The 22,174-nt window shown below is 37.6% G+C and overlaps 1 protein-coding gene across 4 annotated transcripts in view; it reads right to left on the bottom strand.

The window, feature by feature from the left end:
• The window catches only part of RASGRF2 (Ras protein specific guanine nucleotide releasing factor 2), a 295,529-nt gene that overhangs the window by 122,945 nt on the left and 150,410 nt on the right, over window positions 1-22,174 (bottom strand). For all 4 annotated transcript variants that reach the window (XM_063453728.1, XM_063453731.1, XM_063453730.1 and 1 more), the window contains 5 exons: window positions 18,583-18,662; window positions 15,786-15,979; window positions 13,886-13,995; window positions 7,244-7,362; window positions 791-951 (listed from right to left, as the gene is read on the bottom strand). In XM_063453728.1, coding sequence (XP_063309798.1) covers window positions 791-951; window positions 7,244-7,362; window positions 13,886-13,995; window positions 15,786-15,979; window positions 18,583-18,662 — 664 coding nt within the window. The remainder of the gene's footprint in view (window positions 1-790; window positions 952-7,243; window positions 7,363-13,885; window positions 13,996-15,785; window positions 15,980-18,582; window positions 18,663-22,174) is intronic.

The raw sequence follows: 22,174 nt of genomic DNA, 5'->3' as shown, positions 1-22,174 counted from the left end.
ATACAGATTTTAGGCTTAGTTTATTAATGTGAGTTCCTATATTATATAAAGTAAATGCTTATATATGAAATTATTGTAACAATTCTGTTGATTGCTGTAATTTACTGGTCTCTCTCTGCACTAATGAAGCTTTTAAGGTTTAAGAACTATGATTAAATTACATTAAAATCTGTCCATTGTGGATTGGGTGATGCCAAATGTACCATATGCCTCTAGGCAGGACCTACTAGTTTGTCAATTGCTTTTGGAAGTTAGGAACCATGATAAATGGACAATTGAGGGCAATGATAAAGGAACATCTCTAGAATACTGTCTCTTCTAGATGTAGAAAAAGAAAGACAAATGCTATACAATTGGACGTTAATTTGAATAATATCTCAAAATAAAATCACTTAAAATTTTTACGGTAACTGTTTTGATAACAATAACAAACAAGTTAACAAACAAATGACCAACAACCAGGGGCTACAATGTGCAACATAAAAAAAGTTTCTCTAAATGAAATATTTCCACTCTTTTGGCAAAAGACAACTTCAGGACTACATATTTGTAAAAATAAAAATAAAAATTTAAAAAAGGAGAAAAAAATAATTTCAAAGAGTAGGGATTTTCTTTGTAAAAACTGATCTTCCAAATAGAAAAATTAGAGTCTTAAGTTCTCTCTTAATATCTGAATTATTTTATTAAAATTGGGATATCTTTGATGTAATGCTACACATAAATATAGCATATTGTCTACTCACATTTTAACTCATTTATTTAAATCCTTCAAAAATACACAGTATTTTACCTTAAGTAGATGTAGTTTCCCCCCTGAGCTCCGTGTGCATATTAAAAAGTGCTTAGTAAATAAAAAGCATTGTCTTTCGCCTTCTCTTTTCAAAGATAGTGGTCCTAAGCGAACTTTGCTGAGCTTCCCTCTTTCTACTGAAGGGACCTGAATAAGGGTACCTAAAAGAAACCAAAAAAGATAAAAATATTGCAAAAAAATATGTAATTCTAATTCTCTTGTGTTTAGCATTAGTAGTGATTCAATAAACAAATAGTGAGTTCAAAAATTCTTAAGTGTGCAAATGTTTTCACAACTGAGAACTATTTCAACATGTTGGCTGACGTCATGTTAGAAATACCCGGTAATGTGTCCTTGTCAATTTCTATTTTGTGCAAGTGATATTTACAAGGCACATTTTGTTCTTTACTTGTCACAGTATTGCAACATTATTTGCTATATTGTCCAAATATAAATAAAGAAATGTAGTCATGCAGACATAAAAATTAATATATTAGAAGTCAACACCATTTTTAGCATTGCGTAAAAGTTACACTAAAAATGTATTTACTAGTGCCTATATCTAATCATTGATGCCGGCACAAAAAAAAAAAAACAACTCTATGAACAAGTTGAAAATTGGCTACATTTGTGTCAGAAATCCTACGTCTGCCCTAGGAAGGCATAGAGTCTCCAAACCTGTCCCGGCCTTTGACCACACAGACACTAATTCCTAAACAACCTGTTGCTACTTTTAGCAAGTGCTGTTTAACGTCGGCCACTATCACAGGTATCGATGGGAGTTTGCAGAGCTGCTAGTAATAACCCAGGCTTTAACAGCTCCCACTGTTCCCTATGGGAAAAACTTGTCTCAACAATACCAATAGTTGGGGGGGCGGGGCCTGACTGCCATGGTGGAGAGACGTGTTTTACTCGAGCTCCTCACCAAATTTGACAAAGAAAGCAACTATAGCCTCAAACTGAAACTACAACCAACCAAGCGACTAATATACCTCCTGATCAGGCTGCAGTATTCAAAAGAGGCTAGAGACTCGGACACTCTATCGTGGTAAACTCTGAACATGCGGCCTGGAGAGAGCCGGGCAGGAGAGGCGGCCGATCCCCCATGCAACTCCAAAGCCCACACCACTATACTAGCGCCCCGTCACCCCCCCCTCTGGACCGGTGGGGGTAATCCCGGTCCACCTCTGAGAGGCTTTGGCAACTTAATAGAAACACGGGGAGAAGCCACTGAACCCACAGAGACAGCAAGCGCCTCTTTCAGCATGGCGGCAGACACGTGGCATCCTGACTCCAGTGCAGAGGTGCGCGACCTGGGTTATAGGCTTAACAAAATTCTTGAGGACTTTTGGCAGAAGCTGGAGGACAGGAGGCAGTCTGCCCTAGTGCAAATACAAGCACACCCACCTCCACAGCCGATTATGTCCCTGTGGCAGATATCTACGGCCACAGCGGGGAAGAAGGCCCCAAGATGGTGGCGAAGCAAGAGGCAGCGGGCGGTACGCAACTGGCACTCACCCCGAGCCAGGGCAGGGGCTCCCAAGTTACCTGAAAACAGCCACATTACCCCCCAAACGCCAAAAGCACCAAGACGCCGCTGCAGAGGCAAGCAGCACCCGCTTACAGGCAAACACACAAGGGGGAACCATGCCCCAAAGCACAGAAGCGAAGAGCCGCAAAACTTGCACACAACCAGCAAACAACCAGACCGGAACAAGCAGCGAAACACATCCCCTACCGCACCAGCTACTGATACTCACCAGGATCTCTCCCGCAAAAGAGCGCAGGGGGATGGAAACCCGAAGCACCCGGACCAGATTCAGCGGACCCGACCACAGAGCCTCCATGTGGGGAAGACCGGGCGCATCCAGCACCCACGCCTCTACACAAGATGGCTTTACTCTGCATCATCAAAGGGGCAAATGCAGCAGCCACTCACCCCACTCCGGTGCGCCGGTAGTTTGTTGTGGCGACCTCCGAGAGGGACATTTGACCTGATTACACCACAACCAATGCAAGGCTATGGCCTCCCTCAAAAGGGCATAGGATGAGGCTGGACAGAGCCTCCAGTTGATGGACGCACCCCAGCCCTGCCACCCTCAAATTCGAAGTTATTAAGGTTTACCTGTCTGATTTATGTTTTTGATAGACAAAATACATGTTTCTCAAATAAGCACAATCAAGTATAAACATAGAGTTTTATTTAGCTAGGTCTAGCATGTTTATCTGTAGCGAAGTAATGTCATGACCACTGTTGTGGATAGGTTTGTCTTCTCTAGACTACTGGCACTCAGCTTGTAATAACGATTATTAACTGGCCCTCTAAAATGTGCATCTAAATTAGTCTCTCAGAGTTTTAACCACAGAAATGTTAATTTGCCTAGCTTAACATGTAACTTACACAGTATCTGTACCACATACCAATTGCTTTCACTTTCAGGCACCCTACCATGCCTCATAATCTGCTGCTGTTAAACATTTTAAATGAGTTTACCATAAACGGTCTTAATGCGAAGGAAATTAATGCACCCAGCTAAGGTACGGTAGTTTACTTGTTATACACATCCACTATGCATGCCTCCCTGAACTACCTTGCATGAGCAACGCAGTATTTAAGCTTGTTCACACAGAGTTATCAATTTTTAATCTGCCTACAAGTCGGATACGCATAAATAGTAACACACATTAATGTCGCAGATGACCAGAAAAGTTTGCACCCTATATGTTTTGACAGTGCCTAGTACCGGAATAGCCTGACTCACATTCTTCATCTTGTTCAGCAAACTAGGATCACTCATATACATTTCTCACTGTACTCAATGATACCATATGTAATGTTTTAACTGTTAAAGACCCAGCATGTTTCTATCATTAATGACACGTAATTACATTATTTAGAATGTTCATAGCCTAGTTCTCATACCGACTTCAATGCATCATACTTTAAAACCGTGTCTAAACCCAAAGGTATAAGCCTAAGTAAAATAAAAAATTGTGCATGTTATTCATATGCCCCGCATGTTACGCGAGGGAAAGACCAGAGGATTGCCTTTGGGGTACCTCTCGTCAGTCTGTACCATATATCTGCACTACAAAAATAAAGAATTTAAAAAATAAAAATAAAAAAAAAAACAATACCAATAGTTTTACCGGCTGCTGTTAAAGGACCAGTATAGGCACCCAGACCACTTCAGCTCAATGAAGTGGTCTGTGTGCCAGGTCCACCTAGGGTTAACTCAGCAGCTGTAAACATAGCAGTTTCAGAGAACTTTTTTACACTAGGGTTAATCCAGCCTCTAGTGGCTGTCTCCCTGACAGCGAAAGCATTCAGTGCTGACGTCGGCAGAGGGAGGAGAGTTCCCCAGCCCGGCGCTGGAGAAAGGTAAGTGTTTAACCCCTTCAGCCCCCTTCAGCCCAGCGGGAGTGGGACCCTGAGGGGGGGGACCTAAAGACCCTATAGTGCCAGGAAAACAAGTTTGTTTTCCTGGCACTATAGTGGTCCTTTAAGTGTTTACACTGACTAATTGATAATGCATGTAATCACACTGTTACAAAGTAGCGGATTGTCGGAAACTATATTATGAACATAGAACTGGTGTGGCGTATCTGAAATTGTCTCTACTTTGAAGGCTTTACACCAAGAAAATGATTATGTTCGAGCTGTACATTAACACTATTTTCCAATACCACATGCCAAATTAGTAAATCTCATGAACCTTTTAAAAAAAAAAAACTCATGCATACATTTTTTTCTTGCTAATGCTGTTTTTTATGGAAACTACTAAATCAAGCCAATAATTCATAATGTTTTTCACACACCAACCAGTTTGAAAGTTGCCAAATTCATGTGGATACTCTCATTTTACTCTTGCAATTATTTGGTAGTTAGAAGAAATTGTAGCTACTCCCATGAACACTATATGTCACTATGCAAGCAAGCCTCACTTCAACCAAGGTCAAACCCCTTCTCTTGTGAGAACAATAGGGAACTACATGGTGCATTTAGCAAAATAAATTCGATTTTGCCCTTAGATCAATAGGCCACGTCAGTGTAAGGCTGCTTAACACTATGGGAGAGAGGAATGGGAGAATACTGAAGGAGAGAGGAGTAAAAGAATACAGAGAGGAAAGAGGAGTGAAGGAATACTGAAGGAGAGAGGAGTAAAAGAATACAGGGAGGAAAGAGGAGTGAAGGAATACTGAAGGAGAGGAGTAAAAGAATACAGGGAGGAAAGAGGAGTGAAGGAATACTGAAGGAGAGGAGTAAAATAATACAGGGAGGAAAGAGGAGTGAAGGAATCCTGGGAGGAGAGAAGAGTTAATGAATGCTGGGAGGAAAGAGGAGTGAATTAATAATGAAGGAGAGAGGAGTAAAAGAATACAGGGAGGAAAGAGGAGTGAAGGAATACTGAAGGAGAGAGGAGTAAAAGAATACAGAGATGAAAGAGGAGTGAAGGAATACTGAAGGAGAGGAGTAAAATAATACAGGGAGGAAAGAGGAGTGAAGGAATCCTGGGAGGAGAGAAGAGTTAATGAATGATGGGAGGAAAGAGGAGTGAATGAATAATGAAGGAGAGAGGAGTAAAAGAATACAGGGAGGAAAGAGGAGTGAAGGAATACTGAAGGAGAGAGGAGTAAAATAATACAGAGATGAAAGAGGAGTGAAGGAATACTGAAGGAGAGGAGTAAAAGAATACAGGGAGGAAAGAGGAGTGAAGGAATCCTGGGAGGAGAGAAGAGTTAATGAATGCTGGGCGGAGAGGGGAATGAAGGAATACTGGGCTGGGAGGAATTCTTACCTTTAAATGACGCTGGGCTGACTGACGCTGGGCGGGCTGACTGACGCTGCGCGAGCTGACACAGGACAGGCATGCATAAGTGTTTAGCAATCTTGCGATCTCTTTATAAGATCCGCGCGATCTCTGCGGTTTCCGACCTTCCAGGAACAGCAGGGAGCAGTGGCCATCTTGGATGGGGCAATTCACGGAGGAACCCCAATTTTGTTCTCGCAGAACCCTAGGGTTCTGGGGAAGACCAAATGTGAAATGCTGATCTATGGGATCACTATGGGATCACTATGAAGAAGTGAGTATATCTGAAAACACTGGGATGATGGAGTGGGGATATTGATGGACGAGTGGATCATTCAATGTATGGATCACTCAATTAATTAATGGTCAAATGGAAAGTTGGGCATACAGACAGAGAGATACTAAATACCAGTATTAGAAATAAGGTCCAGGCCCTCCATTGTCTTCAGGTACCTTTATTGGAACATGTGAAGCACTGAAAAGTTCCCAATGGAAGCTTTGTCAAGCTTGACGAAGACTCCATTGGGAGTCGAAACGTTGCAGTGTTCCACATGTTCTCATAAAGGTGCCTGAAGACATTGGAGTACCTGGACCCATTTTCTAATACTAGTATTTAGTATCTTCTGGGCTTGTGCTGGCCCTTGGTTCAGTTAAGAACCCTGGCTTAAGTAATTTGAGTGTGATTCCTTTTCCATTTTTGCAATACAGACAAAGAGAGACAGTGATAGACTGGGTAGGTCTATCAGTTACACTGAAGTTAAGCTTTGTAAGTATGGTATCGTGAAATAAAATTATTTATTAGCCTACTGATGGCCAGATATGTTTGAAATATCAACATAGGGTATGTATGACTTTGTTCAGGTAGAAACACTAAACAATGAATACGGTTATTACTATCACATGCATATTGCATTATATTAAGTGACATCCTGTCCACCTGTGTAACCATATTACAGCAGATTAGTCTATCAGTGAGCTAGAGAAACTTAATTAGGAGACTTATAAAAGAATCAAGCTGTACCTGGCAGGCAGTTTTCATTTTAATGCAGTCTGTAAGAGCCCATAATAAAATGTGAGCCAAAGACATCTAAATAACTGTCTTGACACTGGGTGTTTAATATATATATATATATATATATATATATATATATATATATATATATATATATATATATATATATATATATATATATATATATATATATATATATATATATATATGGTATAGTGGTGTATAACATAGAGACAGAAAAACTGACAAAAAAAAAACACAGAAAAACACAGACAGAGAGATTTCTGAGACAAGATATTCATATGATTTTCAATATCTTGCAGTTTTGTTTGCCAGTGATGGTATACGGAGATATTTTGCTTGCACAGCAATTACATTTCGGTCTTTTGTCTGAAATATTCTAAACCAAAAATGTTATAATTGCTGATCAGTGTGCAATACAAAATTATGCAGTTGACATTTAATCAAGAGCTCAATCATTTCACAAAGTTATAAATAACATTTGAAAAAAAATTAAAATAAAAAAAAATCAGGCAATTTGAATATAATTTACATGTGCTCAGAGCAATGGTGGAAAACACACGTTTCATGTGGGAAAACAAATTACAACATGCTAAAATGGCTGCTTACCTTGACGTACAAATGTTTGGCTGGTGTCTAGCAATATATCACAGCCTTCTACTATCATTCTCTCAATAGAAAGGTTTTTTCGAATGTTCTCAGTGTCACTGACTTCATCATGCATTACTCTGTATAACAGGAAAAAAAAAGTTTGTATATCACAAACAGTGAAGATGAATGTTTCTTGGACTTTTTTGGAATGAGTCCCAGTAGTAAGCGATCTCTTGGCTAAACTTGGGTTATAGCATCCATAGCTCAGAACATTAAGAGCAACGTCCAGTTACATTGAGTGTTACTATGTCTCGCACAACTAATACGTCTGTCCCACATAGTGCTCGTGATGCCTGTATGATAATGACAGCGTTCACTCGGAAGTTCCAAAAGGGTAATTGTGAAACTCTACATTGCTTCCCCCTAATAAAAACTAAACATTTATGGGAGTCTGAAGATTAAGATCCATTAAAGAGGACAACCAAATGTAGCTTTGCCACATTGCACAGAAATACCTGCTTTTGTCCAAATATTTATTGGGTTCCTTCAATTTTAAAGATCCAACATTTAGTTAAAGTAAAATGACCTATCTGTTGCTTTGTTGTGTAACATAGTTACATGGGCTGAAAAGAGACATGTGTCCATCACGTCCAGCTACTGTTTTAGCTGTTAATCTAAAATACGTTTTTTTTTGTTTTTTTTAAAAAACAGTTTGAAGTGCTTTCCAATTTTGCAACAAACTACGACAAAATTCCTTCTTGACCCAGGAATGGAAGTCAATCTCTTATTGGATCAAGAAGCTATGATATTCCTGACTATTATTCTTTTGAAAGTATTCATCCTGTTGCTGTTTAAACATATGTACAAACTCTGCTAAAACCACATCTTAAGGCAGAGAATTCCACATCCATATTTTTCTAACTGTAAAAAAAAAAAAAACATTTCCTTTGCCTTAAACTAAATCTCCTTTCTTCCAGTCTAAATGTGTGACCTTGTGTTCTATGTAAAGTCCTAGTTATGAATAGATTTCCAGGTGATGGTTTGTACTGGCCCCGAATATATTTGTATAATGTTATCATATCCCTCCAAGGTGTCATTTTTCTAAATTAAACAGATTTAAATTTGTTAACCTTTCTTCATAGCTGATATGTTCCATTCCTTTTATTAATTTTGTAGCCCCCCCTCTGCACTTTTTCTAGTGCCATGATATCCTTCTTTAGAACAGGTGCCAAAAATTGCACAGCATATTCAATGGGTGGTCTTACCAGCGATTTATAAAGAGGCAAAATGATATTCTCGTCCCGAGAATGAATGCCCCTTTTTATCCATGACACAGATATATCATATTGTTCATGAGCCCAATGCTTGGAGGTAGCCTGACTATGAAATTTGATTTAATATACAGGTATGGGTCTGATAATGCATATTGCTATATGTTGCTATATAAACACTAATAATACTAGCTGACAAATTAAATGAAAGATATGGATATTGAGCATATTCTGCATATCTCACAATTTAATCTATGTTTGATGAAATAAATATCTAGAGCAGCAGTCAAACAGGAGGAAGGATATCTACTATAATCTTTTAATCTCTGTATCAAGAGCAGGTTTTCTAGTCATTGAAATACAGTACAAGGCTGAGCTAAGTATAAATGCAGTGTACGAATAAAAAATAAAAAAAAACACAGCTTTTAGAATTCTCCCTCCATCTCATCCAGTGATAGAGGCATCATTCCATTGCTAAGTGTCAGTATGGGTTAATTTAGTTAATTTAGCAGAACCAATACAAGCGAATGAACACTGCATTGACTAAAAGGGCTGATGCTTTGAGACCTGATTGATCATTTTAGCAAACCATTAACATTTACAGAAAAAGAAAAGAAAAAAAGCCATCAACATTCATCTGATAAAAAGGCAAGAGATGTATTGAGATGTTTCATAAAGATGATTGTTTGTTTTTGTTTCCTTCCAAATACAACGTTTTTAAGTGAAAGAGTTATGAGAAATCTAAACCAACTGATGAAAACCTTTATAAGAAAAAAAAACAATACTATCACCACAATGAATAGTGTGAAATATGTATGTAATATACTTATCAGATAAATCAGGCGAGCAGCCTCCCAAGGATCACTACCCAGGTAGTGATCTTTCAAACCAAGATACAAGCAAAACACAAATGGGATACGGCTGCAAAATCTAAAGAAAACATAAATAGAACATAGTGCAATACAATTTTAACAGGTCATATACGCTATATAAAGGTGCACTCGCAAGATATAGACGTATAATGCGCTCAGGGGTGCCTCCCAATCACATATTTATGTTTTTTTCAGATTTTGCAGCCGTATCCCATTTGTGTTTTGCTTGTATCTTGATGAAAACCTTTGGCTAGTAATTTTACATTAAGACCTAGCTATATGTTCCATAGAATGGTTGCTACAGCTCTTGGGATCCAGAATGCAATCTTGTGCAGGAAAAGATCAGTGAGAATGATCAGAATTGGTCAGTCAGAATGATCTAAATAGGCCAGCAAGATTGTTCAGAATAGGACAGCCAGACTGATCTAAATAGGCCAGCAAGATTGTTCAGAATAGGCCAGCCAGACTGATCTAAATAGGCCAGAAAGATTGTTCAGAATAGGCCAGCAAGATTGTTCAGAATAGGCCAGCAAGAATGATCTAAATAGGCCAGCAAGATTGTTCAGAATAGGCCAGCAAGAATGATCTAAATATGCCAGCATGATTGTTCAGAATAGGCCTGAGAGCCACTAGGGCAGCAAGAATGATCAGAATAGGCCAGCAAGAATGATCAGCCACTAGGCCAGCAAGAATGATCAGGATAGGCCAGCCAGAATAATCAGCCACTAGGCCAGCAAGAATGATCAGAATAGGCCAGCAAGAATGATCAGACTAGGGCAGCAAGAATGATCAGAATAGACCAACAAGAACAATGAGAAGTCATGACTGTCAGGGTACCTGATCCATAATATGATGAAATTAACTGAGCTATCCAACATTGCACGGTGTAACATTGCTACTCTAGCTAGAAATGCAAATACAATGGAAATGATATATACCAATAAACCATGTGACTGAAATCTCTTTTCCCATAACACATGGCTTACTCTTATGTCGTTTTCAATTGTTATGAATTTGTATGTTAACGTGAGGGCTAAGACTAATGTTAGGTTTAAGGCTAGGGCTACTCTTTAATCCTGGGGTAGAACCAGGACATGTGTCCCCCTACTACCAGGAAGTGGTGTGAGTTACTCTTGAACATAATTGAGTACAATACTCACCCAGTGTTAAGAGCGTAGCTCACATATATATGAGATGTCAAAGTCAGCCATTATTAACATGAATACTTCCAAGCCTGAATTTTCACTGTTATTCATGGTTACAGCTGCTTGATTCACGTAACTAGAATCCGCCAGTCCAGACTAACTCAAGTAAAAAAAATATACAATCTCTGTTTTACATAAACCTTTTAGAACCTTTTTTTTATTTGTATGTTTTGTACAAATCAAAATGACATTTATTTTCATGTCAAATATCTTTGGAATATTTGAACAAAGCTGTATGTCGAAAGACAAAGGGAGAAAAACTCCTCATGGAATGTTTGTAAAGATCTTGACTGTGCATTAATACAGTAATCCGAACACCTCGTATGGACATGTTTACTAATGCACTCATAGAAAAAGTATCTTCATTGTTTTATTTCACTCCCACGGTTAGAGTGCTCAAAGTGTTCCTTTAAAGATGCAGTCCTTCTGGACCTGGTATTTTCTGCCTACCTTCAAAGGGGATAGGATGTGGTGAGTGCATACCATTGGTGATTTGGTACAAAACTGTATATACTTATCTGAGTCCTCTGAGGACCCGTGCAGCTTCTAGTCTCCTCCACACAGCCATTTAGATCCTACTTTAGTTATGCCAGTTATGTGCAAGTTACATAGCTAAAAAAAAGACTTGAGTCCATCAAGTTCAGCCGTCCTCACATATGATTTTGCTGTTGATCTAAAAGAAGGCAAAAAACCCAGTCTGAAGCGCTTCCAATTTTGCAGCAAACTTGGAAACAATTCCTTCTTGAACCCAAAATAGCAGTCAGATGTCTCATTGGATCAAGCAGCTATTACCCCACTAATTGGAAATGATATCCCTGTATGTTATGTTTTTGGAAGTATTTATCCAATTTCAGTTTAAACATCTGTATGGACTCTGAAAAAAACAACTCTTCAGGCAGAGAATTCCATATCCTTATTGCTCTTACTGTAAAAATCCTTTCCTTTGCCTTAGATGAAATCTCCTTTCTTCCAGCCTAAATGCATGACCTTGTGTCCTATGTTTAGCCCTGTTTATGAATAGATTTCCAGATAATGGTTTGTACTGGCCCCGAATATTAAGTTATATAATAATATAATAATAACTTCATGTCAATGGAGAGTATATGTGTAATATTTACATCTTCTAATGGTGATCCGGATAAATACTGTAGAATACATTGACAGCTCTCTGATTGTGGTCTGAAGAACACCCATTAGACTATAAAGCTTGATTTAGTGATTTAGCCATCAAGGTGATTTGCTAAGTTAGACCGGTACAAGTTATAATAAAACAATTATTTTATTTTTTCCTGCATAACTCCAGATTTTAGCAACATTGTGAAACTAACGATGTGAACTCGTCATCCCATTCCCCTTTAAGATTTTTATCATCCATTCAAATCACGCAAAAACTTTTTTATGCATAAACCTCCAGGAATTATCTTAAAATCTCTATATGTTTCCAAGGATTTAATTTTCCACAATAACCTTACTTTAAACCGGCATTTCTCAATAACCATGACAAATGGCAAGTATCTCGATGCGTAATAATTAAATCTTCTGATGTTTTTGAAAAATATATTGGTATAATGGTAGGTCTAAAATAGATACACGTTGCAATAAGACAGTATTTTTTTTTTATCTTTAGCAATTTCAACATTCTGGAAAAATTTTTCCATCAGCTGAGCCTATATCAAAAACTAGTGGAGGTGGTGACTGTCAGTTTCAGTTGACATGTATGATGTGCAAAGGTTGTAAAAGCGAACTGGAAAAAAACAGCACCAATAATAGCCTTACAGAATTAATATCATAGAGTGAATTGAACTGGTCCAAAGCTTAGCCACAGATAGCAAATACATGTAGGGACAATGTAGGAACACTGTTATAACCAGACCACATTCACAAAAGACTATTTATTTCTTTAAATGTTTTTGAAGAGTGCATTTTATTTTTGTGTTACAGTCCTAGTCTAACAGTTTTTGCTGTGGGGTTTATTTTTCTTAAATTGACAGGTTTAGTTTATCAAGAAAAGAATGAGAAGCTGTGAACCAGATTTATTCTTCCCTGTGTTTATAAAATGTGTACAGACTGAAGAGGAAGAAAGCCAAGTGCGTAATAAATCTAGGGGCATCTTCCTTACATGTGCTGTTGCTATGGACACCAAAAACCAATAATTCTGATCCTTAGTCAGGAATCTCGGGAACTTATTCCAGGGCAAATAAAATAATACTGCAAAGTGCTCTGTGTCTGCAGCTTGTAGAGTGCTATAAATTGCTTATTTCGATTTTTAAAATATAACCTATTACTGTTGCGATTAGTTATTCTTTGTCTGCTTTTTCCAGGTCTACCATTCTCTCCATCCGTTTCCTATCTGTTCCAGGATAAAATTCAAAGTCTCAAACCTTGCTTCCAAGCTCCAACGCTGTATCCCTTGAACTTCTCCTTTTGTCTCAAATTATTCTTCCACCATTTTGTTCTGCCCCGGACCCACACCTTTCTTCACTTGCTCCCACTCCTATCTCAAAGACTTCTCTAGCGCAGCTCATATTCCCCAGAATTCCTTACTGTGCAAACTCTTTGTTCTGTCAGATTCTTCTTCACACTCCAAAGCTTTCAACTTTCCTTGAAGATATGCCTACTCAGAGACGCCTACTATCTCTACTTTATAAATTGTACGTTTAGTATACGTTTAGTATACCAACAAATATATCATGCAAGCCCCACATTAGCCATCACTCCATATGGTGTGTTGCCCTTAACAATTAGACTTCTACTTTCATGCAACACTTTAGCGACTGTCTCACACCCACCTCCTTGTAGACTGTAAGCTCTCAACATCAGTGCCCTTTTTTCTTTTGTACCTATGTGTAGCTATGTGTGTGCCATGGCAAACTTTTATGTAATGTCTGATGTTATACATCAGCTTGTCTGTTACCCTCAACAGTGCTGTTGAATAAGACGGCAAGATAAAAAAAATGATATGCTATCAACAAGTTTAAATTAAAACTGTACATTGTGTGTACATTCTCTGCTCAAGCTTCTTAACTGTTACTTTGAGACATGTATCCAGATCACCACTTTAGGAGTTGACATCTGACTTGAGCAGATCGCACAATGTAAGCCTGTCGAGTACTCTGGGTTGAGCTTTAATAATTTGGGGAGACTTGAGGACCATCAGATTAATTATGTACATTGGTCTGCTTATTGGTATTTAAGAAGTAAAATAGAGAAACTGTCGGAATACATAAAGAACTTGATGTAGTAAAAGGGATCGTCAGAGAAGAACAATGTAACATTTATTGTTTCACTTTGTTAGTAGGCACATTAACTTACCGTGACAGTTCTTCCAGTTTTGACTGTGCAAACTCTAAGCTTTTCCTTTCTACATGTTCATGAGGTGTGTGAGCCAGGAGCTCATGAAGTGTTATAATATACCGAGGTATCTAAAAAATAAAGAAAAACAATATCTGTAATATTTGTCATCATACACTAAATGCTGTATTGCCTCTCCGTGCACCATTTATTAGTAATCTTCTGGCTCCTTTTGGTTTCCGCTGTATAATATTGATTCTCTGGATTTGACTTTGGATACATATAAGAGCATTATTGTACCCTTCAGCAGGACCGATTTTGTGTTTTTTTTAACTAGGACCTCCCTTTTTGGGTTTTCCTTTTTCTTAGGACTGATTTACTAGATTTGAGTTTGGATTGAACATTTTACCCAGTTTTAACTTATCCTCATTGGCACTATGGTCTGGACATTCTGTGTACTATTAATTCAGTGCCCAAGGGCACCTACCTTACAAGAGACTTGTTCACACAGGAGATATGTATCTCCTTGCCTCAGGATTCCACCTACAAGATTCCATCTGAAGTTCATCTGATACAAAGCAACAACACAACATAGGAAGCGTGGGTATGGAAAGTGTATTCTGGGATGTCACAGCCCTTATCTTCTCCTTATTAATTGCATCGTGTACAGGTCAAGTGTGCTCCAAAAAGGTTTATTGCCAAATAAAGACAAGTTTACTATCACACACTAAGAAGCACTTGTAGAACCAGTGCGAATTCCGTTGAAGAATAAAACCAAATTTGATTCACCAAACCATTTACTGACTCTCTCTGTAACCAAATCTAAGTAGCCGGTTCTGCCCTCTGACATCTTTATCCATGGATCCATGGTCTGTTAGACTGAGATACCGATCACAGTAGCTAGTCCTGTTATTTGCCACTTGTAATGTCCACTTACAGTTTCCCAATGTTTTATCATATCCTATGTGGCGTTGCTTTTTATCTGTGACATGGCGCAGAGTGGCGTCTCAAGAAGTGCAGCAAATTGGGTCAGCATTTTCAGGCGATAAGCGTTACAATACTGTTTTCCTGTTTTGTATTCCATCTGATACTAAACTTAGACACATGCTGTCTTTTTTTTACACTATAGGAAGCTGCCTACAGTAGCCCTATGAAGAAACCAACTTTACGAAGATAGTTTGGGGTACAGAAGATTTACAGTTGTAATACTGCAGTGTGACCAGGCGTTGTGTTAATATACAGCAACTTGAGGAAATCTAATGAGTAATTGTTCAGATACAGGTTAAAAAAGTAAAGACATTTGATGACCATCTTTCTATTGTAATTTTTTTTTTTTTATCGTCCTATTAAATTCCATATTAGATAATGTTATTTAATGTTGCACAATACATTCTGAAAAAAACTAATACATCCATGGTAACATGTATTGGTTCACCCCAAAGACAATTAAACAGGGTCTTATTGTGTAGAAGACATGTATTTATCTGAGCAGCATGACAAATGGTATAACCAAACAATTAAAATGCTAGGGTGAACATACAAAAGAAATTATAAATGCGTGTTAATGAAAGGTTTTGCAGCTGCATTGACGTTCAGCACAGAAAATAAACCTAACTCAAAGAAAACTAATCTGTGGCATCTGCTCTTACGCCCCTGTGTTGCCATTGAAAGACTTTGATAAATTATTTTAAAACGATATCGAATAGCTAGTCCACACTCGTTAAAACACAATGCAAACTATTATCTCGAAATACAATTAAACTCTCCATATAAAAGTACTTTTTAATCTAATGGACCTTATCTAATGAATTAATGTAACTGTGGATAATGAGTAATAATTCTGACTTATATCATTCTTTGTTCATTGGGTACATTAGCCGCAGAAGGTGATTGGCTAGGTATGAACAGGACAGAAATGTACCTGAAACATAGGATAGGTTAAAAATGTCTCCAACATTCTCCCTTCACACGCTGGGTTTGCCTCGTATTGCTTGAGGAGTTTGTCGAAATCTCGGTTTTGCTTGCAGTTTGCCAACACTTGTAAACTATACTGATGGTTCCGTACAAATTCTTGGTAGATGTTCAGCATTGGTAGCAGAATATCAAATAAGTCAGCTGAATAAAATAATGAAGCAGGATATCTCTGGTGATTCAGATTTTCAGAAAATATGCCAAACAGATTAACTGTACAGTTGCCCATTTATCAAAGAACAAGAGAAGATATTTTTTTATCTTCTTTAAAAAAAAAAAATGTTTTATTTTCTTTAAAAACTTCTTAAAAGACATGAACTGTTTGTTATATGTTTTTTAACAGCAATGATAATACATTGATGCAAAGGTAATGATTAGAGAAAAGAAATATGTATATAAATTGGATGCTCACATTATACATTGTAAATATGACCCGATGAAGAAACCATACAATAATAAAGTAATTAAAAAAAATAGAACATTAAAAAAAAAATTAGGATTACTCACTCTCTAACATTTTCTAAATTAAAAATTCAGTATTTTGCCTTAATACAGGAAATCATACTGTTTTTTGTTTGTTTTTAATTCCAGCAATTATAACAAGCTCTCGATAGGGAGGCCAAACGTAATGTACTCTTTGCATCAAAACCTTTGTAATAATGCTAAATTCTTATGGTGTTTAGAGTGACTCTTTAACTAGGGGATTTCTAATCCAAATAGTTGGTGGTACTGGAAAAAAAAAAATCCCCAACTGAATTTTTATTTCAATCTCAGCTAATTTTTATCAAAAGTTTGCAAATCTTTGGTGACTTCCTGACAGTTGACAGTTTAGCGAATATCTTTACATGTGTATTGGACTAACATTCAGTTGAGCTGTGGGACAACTGGTCAACTGTTTGTTTATTTATTAAGGGAGAAAGTTACTTTTAAACCTTTCCCATTTAAGTACATTCCAACAGAAAACCTTAAAAGGGTGAAAAAACATTTTTTTTTTTTTGGGGGGAGGGGGGCGAACATTAACCAAATGTAGAGCTAAAAATAGGTTAACTCACAGAAAGAAATTGTGATGCGAAATCTTTTACACTAATAGTAGGTTATTATTGACGTTTGCTTTCTTGAAACAGTGTGCAAAAATATCCTTATTTATTGTCAAGTAATATAAATGACTATTGTTATAACATTACCTAGAACACTCTGTACAAATGTGTATTTACTATCTATCTACTATGAAACGCGTAGGTTAAGCCATGTATATTCTTCACCAAAATCAAATATAAATGCAGTTATAAATGGAATAAATACATACATATATCTGCAATTTTCCTAGCAAGATATGACATTTAGTACAACAGCCCTTGGATTCATCTCATGCCACATAAGAATAAATGTGCTGGTGCTAAAAAAAATATGAGATCTTGCAATGTATTTCATTTTTGTTGCTTGAAAGAAACTAAACAGGTAACAGGGATATCATAGGGGGGGGGGGGAAATCACATTATATAATATTGAAATATGGAAGCTACACATTTGTCAGTTATTAATTTTTTTTATATTTTAGCGATCTCAAAAAGGCACTCTATAGGGTAGTTTGAGTTTTCTCATGGGAGAAAACATGGGTTTGGGGACCGTACTTCTGAGATAAATCACCTCTTTAAACCCTCAGTCTGCATCTATATAAATAGAATCTTGTTATCCCCTTCTGTGCGCAAATGACACTTAAAAGCCCTTGCTTTTCACACTCATCTTCGCCATCCTGGACAAACCTCATCATTCCATTTTTACATGTTACCAGTTGCTAATGTTATTATCTTTTTATTAGTACTTGCAATAAAAAAAGATCTACACAAAAAAATGACAAAAGGAAAATTGCCCTTACATAACTTCTAGCCAAATATATTTTACTATCAAAGGAACATACCAGGCAGCATAACTACTTAATCAAAATTTTGTGCTCATGCACTTCCTTACCGGAAGGGGTTATACCATTATCGAACGGTTTAAACCCAAAGGTGGCAAAATATCTGGATCTCCAATTCCCACATTGGCATCCAGATACTCCACATGTTAACTGATGCTCTAAACCAATCAGTAGCACCCCATTCAGGAATAAAAAGCATATACGTGCATTTTAAAGAAGTTGTTATGGTGCCCAGAAACACAGAAACATAGAATGTGATGGCAGATAAGAACCATTCGGTTAACATTGTTAATGCCAAAGCAGTATATTTCCAGGGTTTAAAACAATCAGGATTATTCACTAACATGATAATTTAAAGTGACTTTGAAATATTAGGTGAAAATTGCGGAAATACATCTTTTTTTTAAGAACTCAGCGGTGCTTCCAGTTCGGCTACCTTGGCCGTAAATTTCAAATTCACTTTGAATTCTCATTGAATAGGATTATTCACTAAAGTGAGAATTGCTGGAATTTCACAAGTTAGATTAACATAGCTGAATTTAAAAAAAAAAAAACTATCTAATTCAGTTCTGTTTTCAGTTGAGATATTTTGGCCTGAAATTTAAAACTTTGAATTCCCCACAATTCTCACCTTTGTGAATAATCCCAAACATGTACCATATGTCTAGGCTCTGGGTTATATCAATTTAATCATTTATAATAATCAGCTCAATCGTGAGCACCAAAGAATTGTGTATCTATTCATCAATTTAATGATTAACCTTAACACTTGGCAGTTCATTTCGCAATCTTCCATTATTTACAAGGGTTTCCAAAAAGAACGACATACCTAATATTAGAGTAGGCCAATTAGTGATTCTTGCTTTCAATCCTTGGTGAAATATCTCATGAAGAAACATGATGGTTTCACTAAAAGAGACAAAAGAAGAAAGACAATGATAAAATGTCATTGTGCCCCACATTCCAACCCCATTTATTATTACAACAATAGATAAAATCAGGATGTCACCAGGGAAAAGAATGGTGAAAACATAAACATCCTTTCTATTGTTTGTTAACTAATATATTAACAACACAAAAGCTATGAAACAGCGAAAGCCATTAACAAGTCTCGAGACGTAATATTGTTGTTGGACGGTATTCAAGGGCTATAAAACAAATAGATCAAGATGAATTGGCCCCATAACTCAGATTTGGCTTTCACTAAATCATCAGCGAATGGGCTCACAGATTTATCAAAGTGAGGGAACCACATAAACAGAAATTTTATTTTTCAATCCATTATGTATTATTTGTGTGTTTCATAAAATATACAGTATTCTTTGACACGTCTAGTACGTTGTGTGAAGGCAAGGTTTGCTGTGCCTTTACAGCTAGAATTAGGATATATTTATCATTATACCCATCTTGATGTAGGCAATATTAAATGGAGGAAGTAAAATGTAATGCAGAAGAATTGCTGACAAACCTTCCAGGGGAGCTTAAGCACAAATCACATTAAATATCACTTCTTGAATTAGTTGATGACTCTTTGTGCTTGCCTCGTGGTTTATATAAGTAGCTAGTGTCCAATGGTCTTCATGGATCTAAACCCATCATCTTCCTTCTAGGAAAACATTAAAGATTGCAAACTACACATAGAATGCTTATTGGAAAGGCCGGAATGTGAGAAGGCCAAAGTTTCCTGACTTATCTTGATTTTCAAAAATAGGCATCAACTTTCTCCTACTTTAGCTCCTTTAGGGAAAACCTGGAATTGTGAGAATCTTTCCATGTTACATATGTGTTTGCGTGACTGCGCATGTGTGTGTGTGTGCGCCATAGTGCCTGTCTTTCTCTGTGTAGGCGGAGGGGGGGAGAGGGGAGTGGGTATCAGTAAATAACACTGTGTGACTAAACTAGACCCAAACTAAGGTCCATCATTTTATATGTTTATTAAAAGAAAGAAAAAAAAATTAAATGACCTATTGTGACCTTACATTCATTTTTATCAAATATGTAAAAGGAAATACCACCATAATGTATAAACCTTAATTATAAGAGACTTTAAAGAAAGTGTATGCAGAAATGAAATTGAGTCAAGGACGTAAAATTCACATTTTAAATAGGCTGGTGATTTCTCTGGCAATTCACCTTGTCTCACCTCCCATTATCGTTACAAATGATGTTCTATTCTCTCCTTTGAATATGTCACATACTTAACTTGCTAACTCTGGCACTCTAGGCTTATCATTGCTAAAGACAAATTTAATATAAAAATAAAATATAATTTAACTTGCTCATAGTCTTTAATGGCAATAGTGATGGTTTGTGAAATGTACAATGTGAATGGCTGGAATAGCACAGACTGGCTCTGGGACATGATGTCTTTTGCCCCTTCCCATGCACTATTTTTTTATTGGGGATGGTAAGTAACCATTCAACAATCAAGGGGTTCAGAAATAGTGGTGTTGCAATGAGGTTCATTCTGTTTTTAACTCAAGCCAGTAGGGCAATTCGTTGCAATAGGTAAAACTGCAAGCAATTTCGCATTAGTGAACAGAGAGTTTTAGGCTGTCTTTATGACTGTATATTTTGTGAATCTTATAGTAGATGTGCATCAAGTAATTAGCATGGTAGAGCAGGGGAGTGGAATAAATTATAGTGCCCCATAATATTTTTCATTTGCCCCAAACAGAAGGTCAGGTTAGATACCAGTTCCCCATATGTAACAAAATAAAGCAATTAAATGAACCTATTATTTACCTATAATCTAGAAATGAGACAGCCTTTTCTCAGAAAGCCAGTCGACCTCTGCTGAGGTTATCAGGCTTAATGACAATTTTGTACAATCAAATGTTTCTCACAGAGGCGCTTTGTGGACTTAACACGCACATTTGGCAATCGCTGCAATGTGCCAATCAAATGCTTCTCAGAGAAGCATTGAATCCATTGCTACTGTACTTATTAAATGTTTAACATCCTCATGGAATGCTTGAGGACATTGAATGCCAAGTGCAGAGTCTGGCTAGGTGGAAACACTATCAATAGCTATGTAAAATGAATGCGGCTGCAAGGCTCATTTTCCTGTCCGCTCGCACCTCCCACGCCAACCCGCTCTGTCAGTCCCTGCATTGGCTTCCAGTTAGACCCCACATAATGCTGCTCCAACCTACCTATCCTCCCTAATACACAAGTATGTCCCGTCAAAGCCCCTACGCTATGCCAAAGACCTACGTCTATCCTCTGTCCGTACTCCCACCTCTAATGCTCACCTCCAATATTTCTCCAGGGCTGCACCTCCTCTGTGGAACTCCCTTCCCTTCTCCGTAAGACTTCCACCCAGTCTCCACTCATTCAAAAAAATCATTGAAAACTCACTTCTTCAAGAAAGCATATCAATTAAACTGTTAGCAGGTTTTTATCCCTCAGTGAATACTTTTCTAACAACCTACTTTGTACCCCTACTTTTACCCTTTGTGTCACTATACCCCACTCCCTTTAGCATGTGAACTCATTGAGCAGGGCCCTCCACCCCTCTGTTCCTGTACGTCCAGTTGTCTGGTTACAATTACATATCTGTTAGTCCACCCATTGTACAGCGCTACGGAATCTGATGGCGCTATATAAATAATATAATAAAAATAATAATAACAGGCTGTCATGGTAACATCCACTACAAGTGCCTTTAGCCAAGCAATGAAAAGTATTACCATATCTCAGAAATGGGAATGTTTTACATTACGAGAGCAAAACAGGAGGGTCACTGCATGAAGACCACTTGATTGGTCCTTTAACAGAACGCATTCCTCTATCTTTGCCAAGCAAATTACTCTTACCCTAAAGAGGAGAGAGGGTAAAGCTCCAGGATTTGTGTTTCCTTTTACAGAAATCTTCTCAATCAGCTTACATGCTAGAGGGAGTGGGATATAGTGACACAAAGGGTAATAGTAGGGATAACAAAGTAGGTTGCTAGAGAAGTATTCACTGAGTGCTTAGTAGGTTTTTTTTTACAGTTGCAGGAGGGGAGATATGGGAGGTGAGGGATGAAATCCTGCTAACAATTTAATTGATATGCTTTCCTGAAGAAGTGGTTTTTTAATGATTTTTTGAAGAAATGGAGACTGTGTGAAAGTCTAACGGAGAAGGGAATGGAGTTCCACAGAAAAGCGACAGCCCTGGAGAAATCTTGAAGGCGAGCATCAGAGGTGGCGGTGCAGACAGAGGATAGCCGTAGGTCTTCGACAGAGCGCAGGGGCCTAGACGGAGCATACATGTGTATTAGGGAGAATTGGTAGTTTGGAGCAGCATTATGTATGGACCCATAAGCAAGCACCAGAATCTTAAATTGAGACCTTTATCTTACTGCAAGTCAATGTAGGGACTGACAGAGGGGGGAGACATGGGGTATGTAGGAGGACAGGAAGATGAGCCTCGCCGCT

This window comes from Pelobates fuscus, chromosome 5, assembly GCF_036172605.1.
Source record: "Pelobates fuscus isolate aPelFus1 chromosome 5, aPelFus1.pri, whole genome shotgun sequence".
NCBI lineage: Eukaryota > Metazoa > Chordata > Amphibia > Anura > Pelobatidae > Pelobates > Pelobates fuscus.
This window is presented reverse-complemented; position numbering and strand designations above follow the sequence as displayed.